The 24,829-nt window shown below is 42.7% G+C and overlaps 2 protein-coding genes across 2 annotated transcripts; one reads left to right on the plus strand and one right to left on the minus strand.

Moving 5' to 3' along the window:
* The first annotated feature begins 261 nt into the window (after positions 1 to 261).
* LOC311130620 (cilium assembly protein DZIP1L-like) lies at positions 262 to 14,581 on the plus strand. The gene is made up of 17 exons (XM_084163404.1): positions 262 to 598; positions 1,784 to 2,055; positions 2,261 to 2,553; positions 3,708 to 3,792; positions 4,318 to 4,442; positions 5,098 to 5,259; positions 5,880 to 5,996; positions 6,182 to 6,244; positions 6,369 to 6,509; positions 6,641 to 6,671; positions 6,761 to 6,829; positions 6,926 to 7,059; positions 8,119 to 8,323; positions 8,723 to 8,882; positions 9,802 to 10,025; positions 10,241 to 10,383; positions 14,181 to 14,581. The coding sequence occupies exons 2-17, from the start codon at positions 1,842 to 1,844 to the stop codon at positions 14,346 to 14,348; spliced, it is 2,334 nt and encodes a 777-aa protein (XP_084019530.1). The 5' UTR covers positions 262 to 598; positions 1,784 to 1,841; the 3' UTR covers positions 14,349 to 14,581.
* A 1,777-nt stretch (positions 14,582 to 16,358) lies between these two features.
* On the minus strand, positions 16,359 to 22,608 carry LOC311130905 (claudin-18-like; the record flags this gene model as incomplete). The annotated part of the gene is made up of 5 exons (XM_084163718.1): positions 16,359 to 16,494; positions 16,712 to 16,831; positions 17,477 to 17,621; positions 17,810 to 17,974; positions 22,389 to 22,608. The coding sequence occupies 5 exons, from the start codon at positions 22,606 to 22,608 to the stop codon at positions 16,359 to 16,361; spliced, it is 786 nt and encodes a 261-aa protein (XP_084019844.1).
* Between the last annotated feature and the right edge of the window lie 2,221 nt (positions 22,609 to 24,829).

A 24,829-nucleotide genomic window follows, 5' to 3' on the forward strand; every position in this document is an offset into this window, starting at 1 on the left:
CAGCACCGAGCCCTAACCTCAACACCATCGAACACCTTTGGGATGACCGCAGACTGCGAGCCAGGCCTAATCGCCCAACGTCATTGCCCGACTTCACTAATGCTCTTGTGGCTGAATAGAAGCAAGTCCTCGCAGCAATGTTCCAACATCTAGTGGAAAGCCTTCCCAGAAGATATTAATGCCCATGCTCAGACATGCTAACAGGTTGTAGTTATACACGTGCTGCGTTCAACCAGTTAGCAAGTCAAACATTTCTGAGTTTCCTAGTTCCGACTAGTTCTTGAACGCGGCATAATGATGTAGTCAAGACAACTGGCAACTCGAGAAAAAAATGAGGTCAAATCATGATGTCACTGATCTTCAGGTCGGAAAGTCGGAGCTCTAGAAAGATACCTGCGTTTCCATCTTGGAATTGCGAGTTGGATGACTGTTCAAAATATCTTTCCCAGTCGGAGCTCGTTTTTTTCCAAGTTCCCAGCTGTCTTGAACGCACTGAAGTCAGGCCCATACGATCCCAAATAGTTCGTGGGACGAGCGTCGCGTAGGAGTGACGCCATCTGACGCAAGACAATTGCCCAAAGGGCGTTTCGTTTCCTAGGTAACAGCCGGAGCGTGCCTTGTTGCTCCACCCTCCCCTGTAGAACTCAGCAGGGGGACAGCCCTCCACCCATCACACAGTTTTTGGTGCAAGCTAGAGAACACCCTTTGCATTATTCGTGCAAATTAAATTTTTTGTAAAGTTGTGGGTCTAGAAAACTTTTACTGAAATATTGCAAATTTGAGAATAGTGCCAATACGTTCACTTCCCAGCAGCAAGCAAGAGGGCAAAACCGGGCTAAGCCAAGGACAGGTAAGCAAGCTAGCTAATTTGCTAACTTTGAAACTTTCAATATGCCATGATGCATTTTCTCATTTACGGGTAACTCTTTGCCGTCAGATCTAGGTAGCTAGTTACGTCTCGTGCCATTTAACGTTAGTCCCGTGAGTTTAGCTAGCCACAACCCTAGTTGTGTGTATGCGATCCATGCGGGAATTGAACCCACGACCCATTGGCGTTGCTAGCTAGCGCCTCCCTCATATCAACTGCCACACAGGACCAGTCAAATCCCTCTTGAAAGGAAGGCGGTGATCTGTTGTTCTCTCTCCTGTGGAAAGGATAGCAACAAGGATGCAGCAACAATCCTGTTTGTTTGTGTTTTGTAATCAGCCATTCTTCTCCAGGCGTTTATTGAAACAAGATAGTTACCACCAGTTAATGTTTGAGTCCAAGGTGAAGAAGCCGGCTGTGGAGATCCTGGGCTGGCATGGTTACACATGGTCTGCGGTTGTGAGGCCAGTTGGACATACTGCCAAATTCTCTAATGGTAGAGAAATGAACATTACATTCTCTGGCAACAGCTCTGGTGGACATTCCTGCAGTCAGCAGGATAATTGCACACTCCCTCAAAACTTGAGACATCTCTGGCATTGTGTAGTGTGACAGAACCGCGCATTTTAGAGTGGCCTTTTATTGTTCCCAGCACAAGGTGCACCTGTGTAGTGATCATGCTGTTTAATCAGCTTCTTGGTATGTCACACCTGTCAGGTGGATGGATTATCTTGGCAAAGGAGAAATGCTCACTAACAGGGATGTAAACCAACATTTGAGAGAAATCAGCTTTTTGTGCGTATGGAACATTTCTGGGATCTTTAATTTCAGCTCATGAAACATGGGACCAACACTTTACATGTTGCGTTTTATATATTTTTGTTCAGTGTAAATATGGTTATCTTTCTTTCACAGCTGCATCTCCTCCGAGGCCCACTACCCCACCTCCTTCCCTCCCAGATCCTACACCACCATGCCTGGCCGGTTCAGCACCCCCAGTGACCCTCCTGTCTCCTTCCCCTCCTCACGGAGCCCTGGCCCCCTGCAGCCCCTATGTTTCCGAGCCCGAACTGAAACCATGGACTGGCGGCGCCTCTCTGCCCTGGACGTGGATCGCGTGGCCAGGGAGATGGACGTGGTTCTACTGCAGGAGTACATATCTGCTGTCACCTTCTGTGATGTCACAGGTAACAGAGCAGGGTTGGCGCTGAGGTCAATTCCATTTTACATCGGTCAATTGAAAAGCAATGATTTGAACTGTCCTGAGTTCTTTCCATTTTTGTGTGCGAACCACCCATAAAAACACAACAACAACACTTTATTGCTTATTGGTTTAATGCACCAAACAAGGACTGTTTAGATTTAAAATGGACCCCAACTCCATCCCTGAAGGTGAGAGGTGTCCACACTGCCGTAGCCCTGCTGACCCGGCCCTTGTCAAGCTCCTACGTATGTCCCAGCTCAGCACAGAGTACCTGCTGCACTGTCAGGACTACCTGAGCTCCCAGCTGTCTGGGCTGGAGGACCGTCTACAGAGGGCCCTCTCTAAGGCAGACCGAGAGGGAGAGGAGAGGGCCAGGCTGGACTCTGAGCTACAGGCCACCAAACAGGAGAGCAAGCGTAGGAAGAAGATGATCGCCACACAGCAGCTTCTGCTACAGGCTAGCTTCAACAACTACCACAAGGTAAACGTTATCGTTGGACTACACCCGGTCCTCTTTTTTACATCCGGATGGACCATCAAATTATATTCTTTTATTTTACCCATCCCCAGAAGTCACTCACTTCTGTGCTTTACTGCTGTCTTGAATTTATTCTTTCAAATTGGCTTTTGGTACTCAGGTTTAGTATCAAGTGAGCGTAGTTATAAATGTCAGTTTGATGAGATCACAATGTCGTTAAACCCTTTTGTCCTCCTGACCAAGAATGTAATACTATTAAGTGTCATAATTTCGTTTAAGTAAATGCCTCATGAAAAGCTTCACCTCTGCAGTCTGCACTGACTGTAAGAATGACAGAAAACACTAAGCCAATAGGAAAGACTGTTCTTCTGACAGTTCTTCCTCTGTACCCTCCACCCTGACCATCTCTGTACCCTCCACCCTGACCATCTCTGTACCCTCCACTCTGACCATCTCTGTACCCTCCACCCTGACCATCTCTGTACCCTCCACCCTGACCATCTCTGTACTGTACCCTCCACCCTGACCATCTCTGTACTGTACCCTCCACCCTGACCATCTCTGTACCCTCCACCCTGACCATCTCTGTACCCTCCACCCTGACCATCTCTGTACCCTCCACCCTGACCATCTCTGTACCCTCCACCCTGACCATCTCTGTACCCTCCACCCTGACCATCTCTGTACCCTCCACCCTGACCATCTCTGTACCCTCCACTCTGACCATCTCTGTACCCTCCACCCTGACCATCTCTGTACCCTCCACCCTGACCATCTCTGTACTGTACCCTCCACCCTGACCATCTCTGTACCCTCCACCCTGACCATCTCTGTACCCTCCACCCTGACCATCTCTGTACCCTCCACCCTGACCATCTCTGTACCCTCCACCCTGACCATCTCTGTACCCTCCACCCTGACCATCTCTGTACCCTCCACCCTGACCATCTCTGTACCCTCCACCCTGACCATCTCTGTACCCTCCACCCTGACCATCTCTGTACCCTCCACCCTGACCATCTCTGTACCCTCCACCCTGACCATCTCTGTACCCTCCACCCTGACCATCTCTGTACCCTCCACCCTGACCATCTCTGTACCCTCCACCCTGACCATCTCTGTACCCTCCACCCTGACCAAAGTATGATATTTTTCAGTGCCAATGCTGTGAGAAATCCTTCATCAACTATTCCTACTTACAAGCCCACCTACAACGCAGGCATCCAGAGGTGACAGACACAGGTTGGTTTGATAACCACACTCCTCAGACCCTTTGTACCTGATTACTCTTTATTGTATGTAGTCAGTCAACACACAATGCATTATAACACACGTTTATCTGGTTAGGAGGTTTGAACAGTACTATGTGATTAGAGTACATTTTTAAAAATAATGATATGTTCATTTAGTAGACGCTTAACTCTTTTTAACCAAAGTGACTTACAGAACTGTCACCATTGAAAGTGGCACATATGCCCCATGCATGAATTGAACCTTCCACCTCAATGTTTCCTACTTACACCATGATCTAATATTCACTGAGTGGTTGCATTCGCTGCTGTCTGCGGTCCTCTCCTCAGAGAGGCAGATCACCGCGCTCCTCTCCTCAGAGAGGCAGATCACCGCGGTCCTCTCCTCAGAGAGGCAGATCACCGCGGTCCTCTCCTCAGAGAGGCAGATCACCGCGGTCCTCTCCTCAGAGAGGCAGATCACCGCGGTCCTCTCCTCAGAGAGGCAGATCACCGCTGTCTGTTGTCCTCTCCTCAGAGCGGCAGAAGAAGAGGCAGGTGGAACAGATGGAGGATGGGATAGAGGAGCTGAGAGAGAGGCTGAAACTGGCCCAGATCAGACTGGAGATGGAGAGGGAAGCAGAGGCTCTTAGGAAACAGCAGGTAACACCACACCATGAAGGGACTGGGAAAGGGTGAAGTCAAGGAGGGGAAAGGAAGGTGGAAAGAAATTAATCGAAGGAAGACGTACTGAGCGGCTTCAACCTCCTGACGATGAGCCATCGTCAGGAAATGAGTTTATCAAGGTGTAAAGCTCATTGAGGAACTATGTAAGGGCACCTGGTGGGTGATAGCCACTGATTACCAAAACTTGCCCTGCCTCTTGATCCCGGTTGATGTGTCAACAATCATCTGCAAGTTATGAGCAGTCAGCAGTTCACACACCAAGTAGGCTACTGGGAAGAAAGGCAGCACTTAATGTAGATGGCCCTAGCCAGCAAAAAGACAGTACTAGACGACAGCAGATAAAGACAAAAATTATACTTATCACTCCTGGAGATTTAGGAGTCCTCTAGCTATAGAATGAAGCACACTGAGATGGAGCCTGAGAAGCTGGTTATATACTCAGAAAAGAAGTGAAACCACCCCCCCCCCCTCCAATACAGGCAAATTCAGGACAGTACTCTCTCTCCACTGTGGTCCCTCATGATGTGTTCAGATTTTTTTTTGTGGTCCCCACCCCCATCAAAGTTGCCCATCCCAAATCTATATCTATACTGCTGTCTCTCATGAGTGCTTCAATGGGTTTAACCACCAGGAGCTGGACTATCAGCGAAGGAAAGAGGCCTCGGAGCGAGAGAAGATGGAGAGCTGGAAGGAGGAGGAGAGGAAGACGTTTCAGGAGGAGATGAGGGACCTGAAGCGGCTGTTCCTGCAGGAGTTCAGACATATGGCCAGCAAGAGCTCCTCCATCGAGGCTGTGAGTCCTATTCCCATTTAAAGGACATGCATGAACCAGGGCCTAGTGGCGCGGTGGTAAAGCGATGTTGATCCAATAGAAGGTGTAGTGTTTTTCCAGCCACTAGATGGCGCCACCGTGTAAAGAATGAGCAGCTTGCAAAGCTGGAGCACACCCCTGCTGTTAGCCTACACACAATCCAGTAGCAGTCTTTTTCTGAGGCCTTTGACGCTAGAATCCTTAATGGCGAAACGGTCACATCCGTTTGGGATATTTTCAACAACAAGTGAGTTACTGCAAACAATCAACACTGTTTCTTTCCCCTCGGACATCATTGCACGCACGATAGAACAGCAGAATATGTACTGCCATTTATTATATTTGTTTTTACAACGCTGCCGGACGCTCCTCTCATCCGTTTCACCATCAAAACAATAACAAGCCGCTGAGGCGAACAGTGCCGCGGTTTCCCCAAATGCGGATGCAGGTTTTCCTTTTTTTTAATACCTTGATATATTTTTGTAAAACAAATGCTTAACGCCAACATTTAACATAAGTTCAGTTTTGTCTTTACTTACTGTGGGTGGGCTTCTGCTATGTTGTCTCATGACTTAACAAGATGGTGAAAACTCACTTGACAGAAACTGCAGGAGCTGCAGACCAGAGAAGTGACCGTTTCTAACCTGGGCTCCTATCATGAGGTGGATGAGCTGCAGCAGAGAAAGGAGAGGGAGGTGAAGGAGAAGATGACTCAGCAGGTAACACAGAACGTTCCAGAACATGCCCACTACCTGGGTTCTGTACACTTCTGGACGGTATCTATCTATCACAAGCTGAAATGTCAGTATGTGGGCTATTAAAGACATGTTGCTATGAGATCATGAGAATTAACAAAAGGTTAAACTAAAATCCATGTTAGAGCATGTCTGTCTGTCTCCTTCAGAAGCGTGAGTGGAAGAAACGGTTTGAGGAGGTCCAGAACAGGCACCTGTTGGAGAGAGACGAGGTAAGACGCATGTCTGTGCTTGGTGCCCCCTTCTTTGGATTTGTGTGTGTGTGTGTGTGTGTCGGGGGTTGGGTTGAATAGCGGACACTAAAGTATTCTCCTTCTAACGTGTTGTCCTCCTCAGCTGCAGAGTGAGAATGACAGGCTGCGTCTGGCCCTGTCTGTAGACCAAAGGTCAGACCTACACAGGCTAGAGCAGCTGGTCACCTCCCTGTCTGCCAGGGTCAAACAGAAAGACCGGCTCATCAGGTCTCAGGAGGATAAGGTACTGTCATCGGCTACCAAGCTACGCCGTTGTTGTTGATGATGTTCGTCTGTAATTATGGCGCTGTGTTAAGTTATTGTCTTGGTCAAGAGCGTTTTTTTATCAGGGTTGGAATACTGTCTGCGTTACAGATCAACAAGATGTCTAGAAGACCAGTGGCAGGTAATACAAAAACACCAGGCCTCATAACTCTAGACTTTTATTGTGTTCAAGATACTATGTTCTATGTTAATGTGATGGTTTTATTTCAGACACTCCCATCAAACAAGCGGTCCAACACTCCACAGAGGAGGAGGAGGAGGAGGAGGAGGAAGAAGAAAGTATGTATTAATCATACTATGAATCATGAATCTTTTGGAGTCTGCTTTTTCTAGAACAATACAGTCAACATTTTGCTATCCTGTGATATCTCCTAGGTCTGGAGGACTCTGGTGAGACCAGGAGGAGGCTGTTGGAGTCCCTCCGGAGGAACCCCGCCTTGGTGAAGGAGTTCAGACCCATACTAGAGAGAACCCTGGAGGAGAGGCTGGAGAACATGGGCCTCAGAAAGGTACGTGCACTGTATTCAATCAATCACTCAGTCAATCAAATCAGCAGCTGTCGCAAAGTTAAAGTGAGTGTATATAGGGTGTTCTCTGCTCTAGAATGTAGGGGAATACAGGTCAGTTCAAGAGGGGGCTACGAAATGAATGTCTAAACCTTATTTTCTTTAGCCTATGTCATTATGAATTACATACAATTAAACATTAGATTGTTCTCTACAATATTATAACCCAAGTATGTTTTTACTTTAAGTGTTGATTTAAATAAGAACATTTGTTTGCTGTGACCGTTGGTAGTTTATACTGTTCAGCTCTTGGTTGTATCTCTTCCATATTTCGTGTGTTGGGAGGTGGTAACATTTAGGAGGCGTTTCTGCGCTTTGGACCAATCAAAAATCAACTTGATACCCTCGTCATTTTCATCTGACCAGATCCATGGTGTTCTATTCCTCTTACCCTGGTCAATCAGTGTTGAGGGGCCGTTTCTATGGCGATCTAAAGGGAAAGACTCAGAAATACATAATTCAAATTATAATTTTCTTCAGAGAGGGAGGATATTGAAATTCAGTCTGTTAGCTTTGTAAATTAATATATACTGTGTATATATAGGCTCAATTTTGTTTTGTGTTCCGCGGATTTCGTTTAGAAAAAGCCCATGTTATCACACACAGACCTGCAGCCGCTAGCTAGCGAGTTGACGTTCGAAGTTAGCGCCGTTCTGCCCACAGAGCAGTGACAGAGTTCTATTGAGCAGCGCCCACTTTTGACCAATGACATTCCATTCACTCTAATCATGCTAAATTCTCAGAGTAGATCGTCTGTAACATATATATATGGTAGAGACATACGGGTTGGACTAATATTTTTCTGATGTCATTCTCTATTGAATGAACATATTTAATTAACATTTAATTTAATAATCATTTTATGGTTGGACACCCTAATGTATGTACCATGCAAGGAAATCCATATATTCAGGACCGTGCTGTCTCTAACTGAATAAGTGATCCCAAAAGTCCTAATCGGAGAAGTCATGTATATCTAAAATCCCTTCTGTTATATTCCAGGGAACCAAGGGTATATCCAAGAATACCCTTAAAAGCCTGAGCTCGTTGGTATCTGGTCAGCGACAGCAGATGTCCAGACAGATAGCAGACCTCCTGGAGCTCAGAGAGAGCTTGGCAAGAGAGCTAACCCGCAGGGTGCACCGCCTGCAGAGGAGCCAGGGGACCACCATACCTACTTTACCCAGTACCACCCCTCAGTCCCACAGTAAGGACCAACACCACCTCCGTGTTGTACCTAACCCTCAGGTCCAAGAACCATGTGACACCGCCTTGTGGTCCTCTGTAGCTCAGCTGGTAGAGCACGGCGTTTGTAACGCCAAGGTAGTGGGTTCGATCCCCCGGGACCACCCATACACAAAAAAATAATAATGTATGCACGCATGACTGTAAGTCGCTTTGGATAAAAGCGTCTGCTAAATGGCATATTATTATTATTATATTATTATACCTCCAGGGGGCAGTGCTTCTCAGTCCCTACATTCTCACACACACACTCATGCTCTCAGTACCAGGGATGGGGTCAATTCTATTTCAATTCAGTCAATTCAGGAAGTGAACTGAAATCCCCCAGCCCTGCTTAGCACACTAACATGTTTGTCTTCAGAGAAGAGGAGACCTAGCCAGGAGAAGAGCCCAAAGAGCAGACTGACCCCGGTGAAGGTGAAGGCCTCCCTGAGGACCCCGGTGAAGGTGAAGGCCTCCCCGAGGAGAGAGAAAGCTCCACAACCTCAACAGACACCAAGCACTCATAGAAAAAAGAACAGGTATGCCCACAGTATATACTGAACACACCCCACTGCCATGCCCACAGTATATACTGAACACACCCCACTGCCATGCCCACAGTATATACTGAACACACCCCACTGCCATGCCCACAGTATATACTGAACACACCCCACTGCATTGCCCACAGTATATACTGAACACACCCCACTGCCATGCCCACAGTATATACTGAACACACCCCACTGCCATGCCCACAGTATATACTGAACACACCCCACTGCCATGCCCACAGTATATACTGAACACACCCCACTGCCATGCCCAGAGTTTATAATGAACACACCCCACTGCCATGCCCACAGTATACACTGAACACACCCCACTGCCATGCCCACAGTATACACTGAACACACCCCACTGCCATGCCCACAGTATACACTGAACACACCCCACTCCTGTCCTGTACGGTTTTCTCCTATACTGTCCTGTCCTCTCCTCTCCTGTGCTCTCCTGTCCTGTTCTCTCATCTCCTCCTCTCCTGTTCTCTCCTGTCCTGTTCTCTCCTCTCCTGTTCTGTGCCCTCCGGTCCTGTTCTCTCATCTCCTCTCCTCTCCTGTTCTCTCCTGTCCTGTTCTCTCCTCTCCTGTTCTGTGCCCTCCGGTCCTGTTCTCTCATCTCCTCTCCTCTCCTGTCCTCTCCTGTATTGTACTTACTTTTAACTCCCTGAGGAGCATAACCCCTCCCCTGTAAGTGTGTGTTATTAGTGACAAATATTTATTTCTCTTTCAGCACCTCTCCCTGTCTTGGGATTTGTTTTGTAAGAATGTGTTTTGAATAGATTTCAGTTTATAATTGTGTCTGTTTTAATGTTTTATGTAAAAAATTAAATAAAGATAAAGATCCCCCTCCTCTTTAAGTGAGCGTTAGTGTCAGAAACATGTATTTCTCTCTCAGCACCCCTCCTTTCAGTTCTGAGGGTGAGGAGTCAGGAGAAGACAGTGCCTATGTCACCAGCCCTGGCAGTAGGTCTGGCCCCTCCGTGAGGGTGGTGCGGTCTGGATCCAGCCCAAGGCAGAAGTACCCTATGGCTGGTTCTACCCAGGGAGAGGACTGGTCTGGGACAGACACAGAGCTCTCAGAAGGGCCGGCCAGTCCAACTGCCCACCGTGGAGCACAAGGTTAAGCTTGTTAGTTTATTTGGATCTCTTTTAGCCCACGATAGGGGCCAATCTCCCAACGCTTGTCATCTCACTATGTAAATCTTACAGTTCTATACGTTGTATTGTCATTGCATTACTATACAGTAAGTTTTCATCTTGCCAGGGGCTCTATTTTAAAGAATTATCAGCGTTTTAAGGATGATTTGAGCTGGGTTCCTTGTTTGTGTTGGCAGGGTCTGTGGTTAAATCCCTGACCAGAAGCTTGGAGAGACAGTTGAACTCTCCAATGAACAAGCCAGTAGGAGGGACCAGAGTGGTGCCACCAGCAGCAGCCAAGGTCGTACCCAAACCCAGGACAGCTGTAAAAACCCTACAGGTACCCAGTGCCTTCAAAAAGTATTCGCACCCCTTTACTTTTTCCACATTTTTGTTGTGTTACAGCCTGAATTTAAAATGTAGATTATTTGTCACTGGCCTACTCACAATACCCCATAATGTCAAAGTGGAACTATGTTTTTTGAAATGTTTACAAATTAAAAATGAAAAGCTGAAATATCTTGCGTCAATAAGTATTCAACCCCTTTGTTATGGCAAGCCTAAATAGGTTCAGGAATAAAAAGTAGCTTAACAAGTCACATAATAAGTTGCATGGACTCACTCTGTGTGTAGTAATAGTGTTTAACATGATTTTTGAATGACTACCACAAACACCAGGGAGGTTTTCCAATGCATCGCAAAGATGGGCACCTATTGGTAGATGGGTAAAAATAAAAAAAGCTGATATTGAATATCCCTTTGAGCATGGTGAAGTTATTCATTACACTTAGGATGGTGTATCAATACACCCAGTCACTACAAAGATACAGGTGTCCTTCCTAACTCAGTTGCCAGAGAGGAAGGAAACCGCTCAGGGATTTCAACATGAGGCCAATGGTGACTTTAAAACATTTACAGAGTTTAATGGCTGTTAGAAGAAAACTGAGGATGGATCAACAACATTATAGTTACCCCACAATACTAACCTAATTGACAGAGTGAAAAGAAGGAAGTCAGTACAGAAAAACAATATTTCAAAACATGCATCCTGTTTGCAGTAAGGCACTAAAGTAATACTGCAAAAAATATGGCAAAGCAATTCACTTTTTGTCCTGAATACAAAGTGTTATGTTTGGGGCAAAGCCAATACAACACATTACTGAGTACCACTCTCCATATTTTCAAGCATAGGGGTGGCTGCATCATGTTATGGGTATGCTTGTAATTGTTAAGGACTGGGGAGTTTTTCAGGATTAAAAAGAAACGGAATGGAGCTAAGCTCAGGCAAAATCCTAGAGGAAAACCTGCTTTCCACCAGACTCTGGGGGTGAATTCAACTTTCAGCAGGACAATAACCTAAAACGCAAGGCCAAATCAACACTGGAGTTGCTTACCAAGAAGACAATGAATGTTCCTGAGTAGCCGAGTTATAGTTTTGACTTAAATCTACTTGAAAATCCTGAAAATGGTTGTCTAGCAATGATCAACATTTTACATTTACATTTTAGTCATTTAGCAGACGCTCTTATCCAGAGTGACTTACAGTTTTAGTGAGTGCATACATTTATTTTCATACTGGCCCCCCCGTGGGAATCGAACCCACAACCCTGGCGTTGCAAGCGCCATGCTCTACCAACTGAGCTACACAACCAATTTGACAGAGCTTGAAGAATTTTGAAAATAATAATGGGCAAATGTTGTACAATCCAGGTATGGAAAGCTCTTAGAGACTTAAAACCAATGGTCGGAGGCTCCATATCGAGGTGCCTCCAGAGGCATGGCAGAGGCCAAATTGAGCTCCGTGCCGCATCGCTGTGCGCCTCCCAAATGTTGTAACAATGAGAAGGGCTCCGTATAGCTCCGCATTGACATGATTGGTTGACAGTAGGTGGGGGCGGGAGGTCCTGTATAAACACAAACTCACTTCCTTGACAACAGCTCTGCACTGCTCTGCGAAGCGCAAGAAGTATGAATGCCCTGACTTCTGCTGTCGTATCACCGTAAATGCTGCATGACCAATGCAGACGTCGGATTGGCCATGCAGCGCCTTTTACCCAGAAAGCCTGACAGCTCTAATTGCTGCCAAAGGTGCTTCTACAAAGTATTGACTCACACTACCGTTCAAAAGTTTGGGGTCACTTAGAAATGTCCTTGTTTTCGAAAGAAAAGCAATTTTTTGTCCATTAAAATAACATCAAATTGACCAGAAATACAGTGTAGACATTGTTAATGTTGTAAATGGCTATTGTAGCTGGAAACGGATGATTTTTAATGGAATATCTACATGGGCGTACAGAGGCCCATTATCAGAAACCATCAGTCCTGTGTTCCAATGGCACATTGTGTTTGCTAATCCAAGTTTATCATTTTAAAAGGCTAATTGATCATTAGAAAACCCTTTTGCAATTATGTTAGCACAGATGAAAACTGTTGTGCTGATTTTAAAGAAGCAATAAAACTGGCCTTCTTGAGACTAGTTGAGTATCTGGAGCATCAGTAATTGTGGGTTCGATTACAGGCTCAAAATGGCCAGAAACAAAGAACTTTCTTCTGAAACTCATCAGTCTATTCTTATGCTGAGAAATGAAGGCTATTCCATGCGAGAAATTGCCAAGAAACTGAAGATCTCGTACAACACTGTGTACTACTCCCTTCACAGAACAGCGCAAACTGGCTCTAACCAGAATAGAAAGAGGAGTAGGAGGCCCCGGTGCACAACTGAGCAAGAGGACAAATACATTAGAGTGTCTAGTTTAAGAAACAGACGCCTCACAGGTCCACAACTGGCAGCTTCATTAAATAGTACCCGCAAAACACCAGTCTCAACGTCAACAGTGAAGAGGCGACTCCGGGATGCTGACCTTCTGGCAGAGTTGCAAAGAAAAAGCCATATCTCAGACTTGCCAATAAAAATAAAAGATTAAGATGTGCAAAAGAACACAGCCACTGGACAGAGGAAGATTGGAAAAAAAGTGATATGGACAGACAAATTGAAGTTTTGAGGTGTTCGGATCACAAAGAAGAACATTTGTGAGAATCAGACCAAATGAAAAGATGCTGGAGGAGTGCTTGATGCCATCTGTCAATCATGGTGGAGGCAATGTGATGGTCTGGGGGTGCTTTGGTGGTGGTAAAGTGAGAGATTTGTACAGGGTAAAAGGGATCTTGAAGAAAGAAGGCTATCACTCCATTTTGCAACGCCATGCCATACCCTGTGGACGGCGCTTGATTGGAGCCAATTTCCTCCTACAACAGGACAATGACACAAAGCACAGCTCCAAACTATGCAGGAACTGTTTAGGGAAGAAGCAGTCAGCTGGTATTCTGTCTATAATGGAGTGGCCAGCACAGTCACCGGATCTCAACCCTATTGAGCTGTTGTGGGAGCAGCTTGACCGTATGGTACTTAAGAAGTGCCCATCAAGCCAATCCAACTTGTGGGAGGTGCTTCAAGAAGCATGGGGTGAAATCTCTTCAGATTACCTCAACAAATTGACAACTAGAATGCCAAAGGTCTGCAAGGCTGTAATTGCTGCAAATGGAGGATTCTTTGACGAAAGCAAAGTTTGAAGGACACAATTAAAAAGCGTTATTTCTAACCTTGTCAATGACTACATTTCCTATTAATTTTGCTATATTTCCTATTCAAACTCATTTCATGTATGTTGTCATGGAAAACAATGAAATGTCAAAGTGACCCCAAACTTTTGAACGGTAGTGTATGTAAATTAGATATTTCTGTATTTCATTTTCAGTACATTTGCTAACATTTCTAAAAAAAATAAGTTTTCCCTTTGTCATTATGGGGTATTGTGTGTAGATGGGTGAGAAAAATATATCAATTTAATCCATTTTGAAATCAGGTTGTAACACAAGAACATGTAGTACAAGTCCAGGGCTATGAATACTTTCTGAAGGAACTGAAAACTCTTAACACGTTACTTAAGGTTGTAGGTATAATGCTTTATAAATTGTTATAAGCATGTATGAGCCTTTTTATAATGTATCTCGATGCATCAGTATACTTTTATTGTATATTTTCTCTCGCAATACTTTAGCCATAGACCTGTTTCTGTTTCATTGTGTGATACTTACACAATAATTATTCAATGTTCGTACATGTTCCATTTGTCCTAGTTATCAGATGAGGAGAGCGACCTAGAACTGTCTTCCATCGAGGAGCCCCTGCCGGTAGGGGGCCAGTCTCAGTCCCTAGGGGGGCGAGGGAGCACCGAGGTGGGCCTGGGAGGAACCTCAGGAACCAGCGTGTGGAGCTCCTCAACCAGCAGAGCAGGAGGGCTTTAAAACGCTTCTCATGTTTTTGATTTTATTTAGTGGTATGTGTCCTTTTATTTATCCAGATGAGTGCCTTTTGAGATGGAAATCTCTGTTTTTCAATGGGCCATATGTAATATATACGTTATTCTTTCCCAGTCATAAAACAATAACAGAAGCTGCATTACAACGTGATGAGGAGCTGGAGTGTAATAGCCTTTCAGTTTTATTCAATCTTCCAGAATAAAACTCAACAGAAATGTTAGCAAATGTATTGAAAATGGAATACAGTGCCTTCAGAAAGTATTCACACTCCTTGATTTTTTTCCTTATTTTTTGTGTGTTACAGCCTGAATTTAAAATGTATTACGTTTAGATTTGTTTGTCGCTGTCCTACACACAATACCCCATAATGTCAAAGTGGAATTATTTTTTTCGAAATGTTTACAAATTAATTCAAAATGAAAAAGCCGAAATGTATTGAGTCAATAAGTATTCAACCCTTTTGTTATGGCAAACCTAAATAAGTTCAGGAGTAAAAATGTGCTTAACAAGTCACATAATACGTTGCATGGTCTCTGTGTGCGATAATAGTGCAAACACGATGCAGGTTTTTAAATATTTGTATTCTGTACAGGCTTCCTTCTTTTCACTGTAACTGTTTTAAAATCACCATTGGCCTCATGGTGAAATCCTTGAGTGGTTTCCTTCCTCTCCGGCAACTGAGTTCAGAAGGACGCCTGTATCTTTGTAGTGACTGGGTGTACTGATACACCACCCAAAATGTAATTAATAACTTCACCATGCTCAAAGGGATATTTAATGTCAGATTTTATTTATTTATACCCATCTACCAATAGGTGCCCTTCTTTGCGAGGCATTGGAAAACCTCCCTGGTCTTTGTGGTTGAATCAGTGTTTGAAATGCACTGCTCGACTGATGGACCTTACAGATAATTGTATGTGTGGGGTACAGAGATGAGTTAGTCATTCAAAAATTATGTTAAACACTATTATTGCACACAGAGTGAGTCCATGCAACTCATTATCTGACTTGTTAAGCACATTTTTATTCCTGAACCTATTTAGGCTTTCCATAACAAAGGGGTTGAATACTTAGACAGTTGAGTTTTTCATTTTTTTATTAATCTGTAAAAACGTTTAAAAACATAATTCGACTTTGACTTTATGGGTTATTGTGTGTAGGCCAGCGACACAAAATATAAGTTTAGACATTTTAAATTCCAGCTGTAACACAACAAAATGTTTAAAATGTCAAGGGGTGGAAATACTTTCTGAAGGCCCTGTAGGGATTGTGTACTGTATGTTTTTACTGTATGTTTTTTTTTTTTTTATGATTTTGAAATAGCTACTGTTATATATTTTTTATTTTCTCATTTTAAAGGAAATTACCAATATTCATAATATTTCTTATTTGCATTATGAATAAATAATGAAAAATTAATTAAATATTTCTCAAATCAATGTGTGAAGAAATGCATTGTTCGTCAACCTTATATATATATATAGCTGTGTTTGAGTATATAAAAAAAAACAAAAAACATGAAGTTCTGGATATTTGGTTATTTTAATACAGATGCATTAGAAAATTACAATATTGTCCCCTTAAATGCAGAATAACAAAAACAGAATATAAGGGAGCTCCAAGTACAAAAATAACTAATCAAACCTAAAAAAAAAGCAATCCTCTATATCAGGGTTCTTCAATTCCGGTCCTGGAGGGCCGAAACACCTCTGTTTTTCATCCTCTCCTTCTAATCAGGGGCTAATTCAGACCTGGGACACCAGGTGAGTGCAATTAACTACCAGGTAGAAATAAAAAGCAGAAGTGTTTCGGCCCTCCAGGACCGGAATTGAAGAACCCTGCTCTATATCAATCCTCTATGAAACCTCTATAGCAACTCTATGAAATCTTCTAAGCCCCTCAGAGCTACATGAGATTGGCGTCGATACATTAAAACAGTTTTTGCTTAGTTTCAGAGAACCTCTTTAACCTAACTGGTACATAATGTTACGTTCTTCACACATATTGCTGGTTGGATTGTCTTCCATCCATACTCTGGGCTCTGAAAGAATCGTCGTAGGCCGCTCTGGGTCTGGTGGGAGCTTTGTACGCGGCAGTGTGGTGGGAGGCAGGCTTGTAGGCCATCCCATAACTGAGGAGAGAAAGAAAACGAAACGATTAAGAATAACATGGGAATATTCTGGAATTACTTGAAAGTTTGGTCACACAGTAACATTTATAAAGCCATTGATGGATCATGTACGAGGCGTGTGTTCATGATTTGAAAGTCCTTGTGTGTTTTTCCAAGAGAATGATGTCATTTCTATTGAGGGAATGAGCCCGTTTCTGCTGGATAAAATGCGACTCACTTTTGTCTCTTCTCCTCTGGTGGAACCATCCCCCGACAGGCCATACACAACAAAACCCCGCCCACCACCAGCACGGCTCCGCCTATCCAACCCACAAAGAGGGCGGAGCCAAAGGTGTACCTGAGAAACCAAAGAGATACATTGCCACATTTAAAAAAAAAATGACAAATTGGCATCACGACCTTCTGATTGATACCAGCTAATAAACCAAGGTTGCCTCCTGAATGGAACACTATTCCCTACATATCGTACTACTTTTGACCAGGGCCCACATATTTGTTTTATACCACTTGTTCATGTCCACTAATAGAAACAAATTCCATATCTCATCCCATAGGGCTCTGGTCAAAAGTAGTGCACTATATATGGAATAGGATGCCATTTGGGATGCAGCAAAACTGAATCCTTCTCATGTTGCAGTTAAAGGGGCAGTGCAGTTAAAAAAAAACAACATCACAATCTAATCTGATTATTATGATCAATGACCTGTCATCTTTTATTTGCATATGTATCCTCCTACTTTAAAAAGGGGTAAGCGGGGTAGGCTCTAGACGATCCTATCCGCCAATCAGGGCTGTGTATGTAAATATATTTACATTTGTGTTGACACGCCCACACAATTAGACCGAGCATTTCAATGGCACAAATGATACAAAAATATATTTGGAGTTACTGTTCGTCAATAAAAAAAACAACAACACTGGTTTATTAGACTACAGCGATGATAAACTACATTTTAAAGACTGCATGAGGGCTTTAATGTACCTGGGAGTGAGAGATCCTCCAAGTCCTCCTAACCCTCCCCCCATTAATCCTCCTCCTCCATATCCACCATCTGCGTAGGTGGTGAACCGGAAGCTGGTAACGATTAGGTTGGCAAAGACAGACACTCCAGCAATGCCACAAACACCTAGGAGGATGGAAATTACATTGACATGTTTGTTAGAAAGAAGAAGAAGACTGTATTGTCCATTGTCATTTTCAGATCACAGAATTTTTTTTTCTTTAAACCCAAATTGAATCAGAATGATTTTGCTTGCCAGTTATGAAAATCAATACCAAAAACATTACCAAAACATTACCACAACGTCACCTCACCTCCGAGCAGTAACATGACCCCAGAGGTCAGCGTCATGGTAGCCTTGATGTTGTCCTCCATGTTCCCCATCTTCAGACACTTGAGGGAAAAGATGGCGATCAGACAGCCGATGGCTCCCAGAACTATCCCCACTATCATCAGGGCCCGCACAGCTTGGAGCATAGCTACGGGTCAAACCAAAACATACAGTCAGATAGCTACGGGTCAAACCAAAACATACAGTCAGATAGCTACGGGTCAAACCAAAACATGCAGTCAGATAAACTAGTCTTCAATTTAAACTTAGGCGTCCCGTTAATTTTGTGTATCCTATAAGTACTGCTTTCCTATTAGTGTTCTGTACATCTACCAAAGTACTGTGGTGTTTAATGTAGATCACAGACGTTCCTGTGACGAGGTGTGAATGAAGGAGTCAGGCGCAGGAGGTGAAACACTGAAGTCCAGAGTTTATTCCGTTTACATAAATAAAACGCACCCAGCGTCAAAACGAAACTATTACAAGGGAAATATTCCACCTTGGCAATAACAAATGGAAGAGTAGCTCAACCGAGCTCCTGGCTCTCACAATGAAACGATCACTCACAAAGACCAGGGGGAACAGAGGGAACACTTATACACATACTAATTAGGGGAATGAGCACCAGGTGTGTGTGATTGACAGGACATGACAAGTGGAGTGATGAGAATGGGATCGGCAGTAGCTAGTACTCCGGTGACGACGAACACCGAAGCCTGCCCGAACCAGGAGGGGGGGGGGGCAGCCTCGGCGGAAGTCGTGACAGTAACAACATTTAAAAAAGCTAAAAACTACATTTATTCTAAAATCTACATTCAAAAGACAAAAAAAGTTGTATTGATTAGGGTCCTATAGTACTCCTGTTTTGTGGTATTGATTAGGGTCCTATAGTACTCCTGTTTTGTTGTATTGATTAGGGCCCTATAGTACTCCTGTTTTGTTGTATTGATTAGGGTCCTATAGTACTCCTGTTTTGTTGTATTGATTAGGGTCCTATAGCACTCCTGTTTTATTGTATTGATTAGAGTCCTATAGTACTCCTGTTTTGTTGTATTGATTAGGGTCCTATAGTACTCCTGTTTTGTGGTATTGATTAGGGCCCTATAGTTGATTAGGGACCTATAGTACTCCTGTTTTGTGGTATTGATTAGGGCCCTATAGTTGATTAGGGTCCTATAGTACTCCTGTTTTGTTGTATTGATTAGGGTCCTATAGTACTCCTGTTTTGTTGTATTGATTAGGGTCCTATAGTACTCCTGTTTTGTTGTATTGATTAGGGCCCTATAGTACTCCTGTTTTATTGTATTGATTAGGGCCCTACAGTGGCTTGCGAAAGTATTCGCTTGCTTGGTGGTACCCCTTGCTTAGTGGTGTTGCAGACTCTGGGGCCTTTCAGAACAGGTGTATATATACTGAGATCATGTGACAGATCACGTGACACTTAGATTGCACACAGGTGGACTTTATTTAACTAATTATGTGACTTCTGAAGGTACTTGTTGCACCAGATCTTATTTAGGGGCTTCATAGCAAAGGGGGTGAATACATATGTTCGCACCACTTTTCCGTTATTTATTTTTTAGAATTTTTTGAAATAAGTTCTTTTTTTCATTTCACTTCACCAATTTGGACTATTTTGTGTATGTCCATTACATGAAATCCAAATAAAAATTACAGGTTGTAATGCAACAAAATAGGAAAAATGCCAAGGGGGATAAATATTTTTGCAAGGCACTGTATAGTACTCCTGTTTTGAGGGGCCGCTTAACTATATTTTGTGCCCGGAAGAAAATACTCACTTCCTGCTCTTGACAAATTATTTAACCCCTAAAAGTCTAAGCCTTTTGGGGGTCTCTACTAAGCTAACATTTGGAATTGTTTTAAGAAGGTCATACCATGGATCATTTAGCTATTTGGTTTTGAATTTTAGGACCCCTGCAGGTATCAATTAAAAAAATATATAATTCATTGATAAAATATTGAATTTGGTCTTTACTGCTATAGCCCATAGAAACGTATGAAATAACACATTCATAAATGGCAAAATAGACATTCAGAAAAATGTATCATAAGGAATTAGGTTTCGAAGTGTCTGTCCTATATCTAGGAGATGTAAGAAAGATCAGAAAATATTGTAGTTTTTTTGGACACATATTTAACCCCTTATTTTTTGGGGGGAGGGCACAGAACTACTTCCATACTTCCATTATTTATTTTTTACCGGTAACGGGTTGCCTTCAGACGAGTCCCGTGACACTTGTGGGGGCTGAAAAACACCATTGTGTTCGTGAAAGTCTCCCCTTTCCATAGTGGGGTCACATTAGTTGTTATGCCAAACCGTTCGGATGCTACAGACATTTTCATGAGAAGACTGATTTTTCTGGATATCTTGTGACGAACAGGGCTATCACATTCCACTGCAGATGCGGAAGGCTTACATCGGCGGATGTGGTGGATTAAGATGCTGCCCGTGCAAAAACAAATATCTCTAGTTTAAACAGACAGATTTTTATGGGGATAAAAAAAAAATGTTATTAGCATCAATTAAAGATCGATCTGATCTATTAAAGTTGTTTGAATCAATAAAACTAGATTTTGTGAGACAAAAACAAACTTTACCTTTTGTTGATCAATGCCTTGAACTCTACTCCTTAAAATGACCCACTGACTAAACTATATTTTGTTTCCCAGGAAGATAATCTCACTTCCTGCCTTTAACCCGCACTGTTAAAGATCAAACGCTGCTGAAGAAACTAGATTAGAAATGCTCAAAATGGTTTGTTTCAAAGTCAAGTGAAATAAAAAAAATTATGTTTTATACCACTTATTAATGTCTACTTATATAAACAGATGTAATATATTTTCTAGACAGAGCCACACCTTTGAGAGGTACTCGACGTACAAAGCTCGATTGAGATGTTACAACTAAGAAATAATGGTCCTGTAAACCCCACATAGCTGTGGCAGTAGATATCAAAACTTGGCCCAATACACCCAGCATAAAGCCGATAAGCGAACCATTGCGGCGGCCATTTTAGGTTCCCTTTTTGTTCGATGTCAAACCCCTCCTTGGCTTCATGATGTAAATGAAGTCATGAAATGGCTGTCAATCCTCTGGTTCTTATCACTATGTACTCTTGAACAGGGAAATAACCTTATGAGGTGTTTGCAAAAAAATGTTATCAGTTGCTGTCACAGTTTCGGGCAACGGTTGTATTTTCAGTACGAGTAAGGGTGTGCCTCGCCTGACCTTCTTTTCATATGTGGTTCTCAGGAAACAAAATCCAAAGTATTTAGACATTTCCCAATCACCACATGACAATATTTACCTATTTCTCAATCATGATTCTGAGTCTATCCCCCCAGAGGTGTGACTTTTACTAATTAATCAATATTGCCATCTATTCATACATTATGTAAGTTAACCTACCCTAAACTAATGTCCATCTATTCCAACATTATGTAAATTAACCTACCCTAAACTAATGTCCATCTATTCCAACATTATGTAAATTAACCTACCCTAAACTAATGTCCATCTATTCCAACATTATGTAAATTAACCTACCCTAAACTAATGTCCATCTATTAGTTTAGGGTAGGTTAATTTACATAATGTTGGAATAGATGGACATTAGTTTAGGGTAGGTTAATTTACATAATGTTGGAATAGATGGACATTAGTTTAGGGTAGGTTAATTTACATAATGTTGGAATAGATGGACATTAGTTTAGGGTAGGTTAACTTACATAATGTATGAATAGATGGCAATATTGATTAATTAGTAAAAGTCACACCTCTGGGGGGATAGACTCAGAATCATGATTGAGAAATAGGTAAATATTGTCATGTGGTGATTGGGAAATGTCTAAATACGTAGCTTAGTGGGTAAGAGCGTTGTGCCAGTAACCGAAAGGTCGCTGGTTCTAATCCCCGAGCCGACTAGGTGAAAAATCTGTCGATGTGCCCTTAAGCAAGGCACTTAACCCTAATTGCTCCTGTAAGTCGCTCTGGATAAGAGCGTCTGCTAAATGACTAAAATGTAAAATGTAAAATGTATTCCAACATTATGTAAATTAACCTACCCTAAACTAATGTCCATCTATTCCAACATTATGTAAATTAACCTACCCTAAACTAATGTCCTACTTTTCCTGACTTTCTTGGCTTTCTGTAACATAAAATGGGAATTTGTCCAACTTACTTTAGTCAGTTGCATTCAATTAACTGTTGAACTGGATCCATAATAACTGAGTAACTTAAACTCTCACAGTAAATCAACAAGTTACTTCTACATGTTCTGTCAAAGAGCTCATGTCATGTCAACTTGTTGCTCTGGTCACTACTGTGTAGAGTAGAGCCTGCTGCTGCTGCTGTGTGAGGACAATGGCGTTCGCCGTACCTGGTAGCCCCAGGAAGTAAGGTTGGCATGGTGAACGTTTGAAAATGAGGAAAACTCCAGCACGTCAGTGATCTTGATGCCAACCATTTAATGGATCTAATCACCAATGTTTTGGTCTCAGTCGACCTTTTATCAGGATATTTGGCATAGCGTACGTACCTGGTAGCCCCAGGATGGTGAAGTAGGGTCGGCACTCTGTGAATCCGGAGCTCTGTCGGACGCAGGATCTCCAGAGTCCTGAGTAGGAGAAAACGGAGGTCACAAGGTTGTCATTCAAGTCCTCCGTCCCCCACTGGTCCATCCCGGTGGCGGCTATAATCCCAGCCACACCGAGCAGGCTCAGAATAAAGCCCATCACCTGGCACAGGGTCGCCGCCATGATGCTGATGGCTCTCTGTCTTCTCTGTCAGTGGGAAACCAACTCAGACCCTGCCTCTCTCTCTGTGGTAAAGCTAACGTTCAACGCTATCACAACCTTCTTCTCTCTCGGTAGGTAAAAATAACTCTTAAATTTTTTTTAAAACCCTGGCTTCTGCGGAGTCTCTCAGCTCCTGTGTGTTTCTAATGCCCCAATGCCAACACAGAGACTGGGCTTCAGACTCGCTGTGTTTGAAGTGAATCTGATACTGGCAGGCTTGACCTCATAGAGGACTGTTACATCTGTCCTTCTGTGTTTGCCCACTGCTGCCAAGTCATCGGCTGCGTCCCAAATGGCACCCTATTCCCTATATAGTGCGCTACTTTTGACTATGGTCTCTGGTCAAAAGTAGTGCACTATAATATAAAGAATAGGGTGCCATTTGGGACGTAGCTGTACCTTTGGGTGGGGCGTAGGAGGCTACATTAGGAGTAACGATCACCCAGGAAGTTAAGAGGTTGACCGATACTTCGATAAGAAGACTATGTATTCAATTTCTAAATTGATACTCCACATTTAGCCGGGGGTTTACCCAAACTGATCTGAGAACCTAGAAGTCAATGGACAATAAAATAATAATAAAAAGTATTTAATTAATTAATTATTAATAAAGTCAATAAAAACTCAACCTACAGTATTTAACTTGTTGTATATTTGATGCCCACACATGGTAGCAAGCAGCATGAAGTCAGGTATTCCTCTATACAAGCACTTTTTACATTCATGCCTTAAAATCAAGGATAATCTGGAAGTATCTAATGCGTCCTTCAAATGCAGATGTTGATAGAAAAGCATTTGCTGCTTTTGTTTCTATGTTTGGTGCCCGTTTCTGTCCCTTTTTGATAGAGATACCTGGTGATGCTATTGACACACTGTAGTTCTGTATCACCACCAGCCAGCCAGCCAAGCTAAGGTAAACAGAAAAAACTGATATGATTGTATCATTGTGGAGAACTGAAACCCATTTGACAAAGGCTGATAACTTGGGATGGGGAGGGGCTTTAGCGGGGGAATTAGTGGAGAACAATTGAAGGGTTGCTCCGTAGCAATGCAAATATCACGGTACAGCTATATGGACACTCAATCATTACGCTATTTTTTATTGGTAAATTTACAAACATATATAATGATAAATAGACTTGAAACTTGTATCTCATTATGGTGTATGGTGAAATAAGTATAGCCAGTTATAATTGTAATGGCTTAGCTGATAATAACAAAAGAAGAACAATATTTACATGGCTCAAAGAGAAGGAATATAATATCTATTGTATACAGGAAACTCATTCAACAATTCGAGATGAAGTAGCGTGGAAAAAAGAATGGGGGGGGGGGGGGGGGAATATACTTCTCCCATGGGCAAAGAAATTCAAAAGGGGTGATGATATTAATTAATAGTAATTTCGATCCGAATGTGCAAATTGTACAAATAGATACACAAGGTAGATGGATTATTTTAAATATGTTATTGGACCATAAACAGATATGGCTCATTAACCTTTACGGACCAAATAATGATCATCCACAATTCTTTGACAATATATATAATCAATTATCAAGCCTGCAAGCAACTCAAGACAATATTACTATGGTGGGGGATTATAATACTGTTTTAAATAGCTCAATGGACCGTAAAGGAAATCACACCACAAACAATCACCCACATGCTCTTAAGGAAATTGTGAATGTCATGGATACATTAGAACTAGTAGATATATGGAGGCTTAAATATCCTGATCTAGTGAGATCTACATGGCGGAGACTGAATCAAGCTAGTCGTCTTGACTTCTTTCTTATGTCATTCTCGTTGGCACCAAAAGTAAAAAAAGTGTTGATATGGGACAGAATGCGGTCGGACCATCATATAATAGGCATATACAGTGAGGAGAACAAGTATTTGATGCACTGCTGAATATGCAGGTTTCCTACTTACAAAGCATGTAGAGGTCTGTAATTTTTATCATAGGTACAATTCAACTGTGAGAGATGGAATCTAAAACACAAATCCAGAAAATCACATTGTATGATTTTTAAGTAATTAATTTGCATTTTATTGCATGACATAAGTATTTGATCACCTACCAACCAGTAAGAATTCCGGATCTCACAGACCTGTTAGTTTTTCTTTAAGAAGCCCTCCTGTTCTCCACTCATTACCTGTATTAACTGCACCTGTTTGAAC

This window comes from Coregonus lavaretus (genome assembly GCF_964263955.1).
Source record: "Coregonus lavaretus genome assembly, chromosome: 6".
Lineage (NCBI taxonomy): Eukaryota > Metazoa > Chordata > Actinopteri > Salmoniformes > Salmonidae > Coregonus > Coregonus lavaretus.

What these genes read in the sequence shown, in the direction of transcription:
- LOC311130620 (XM_084163404.1), top strand. Translation starts at nt 1,842, where the DNA reads ATGCCTGGCCGGTTCAGCACCCCCAGTGACCCTCCTGTCTCCTTCCCC. An exon ending in AGGCTCTTAGGAAACAGCAG is followed by an intron (nt 4,443 to 5,097) that starts GTAACACCACAC and finishes TTTAACCACCAG; the next exon opens with GAGCTGGACTATCAGCGAAG. An exon ending in TCAGGTCTCAGGAGGATAAG is followed by an intron (nt 6,510 to 6,640) that starts GTACTGTCATCG and finishes TCTGCGTTACAG; the next exon opens with ATCAACAAGATGTCTAGAAG.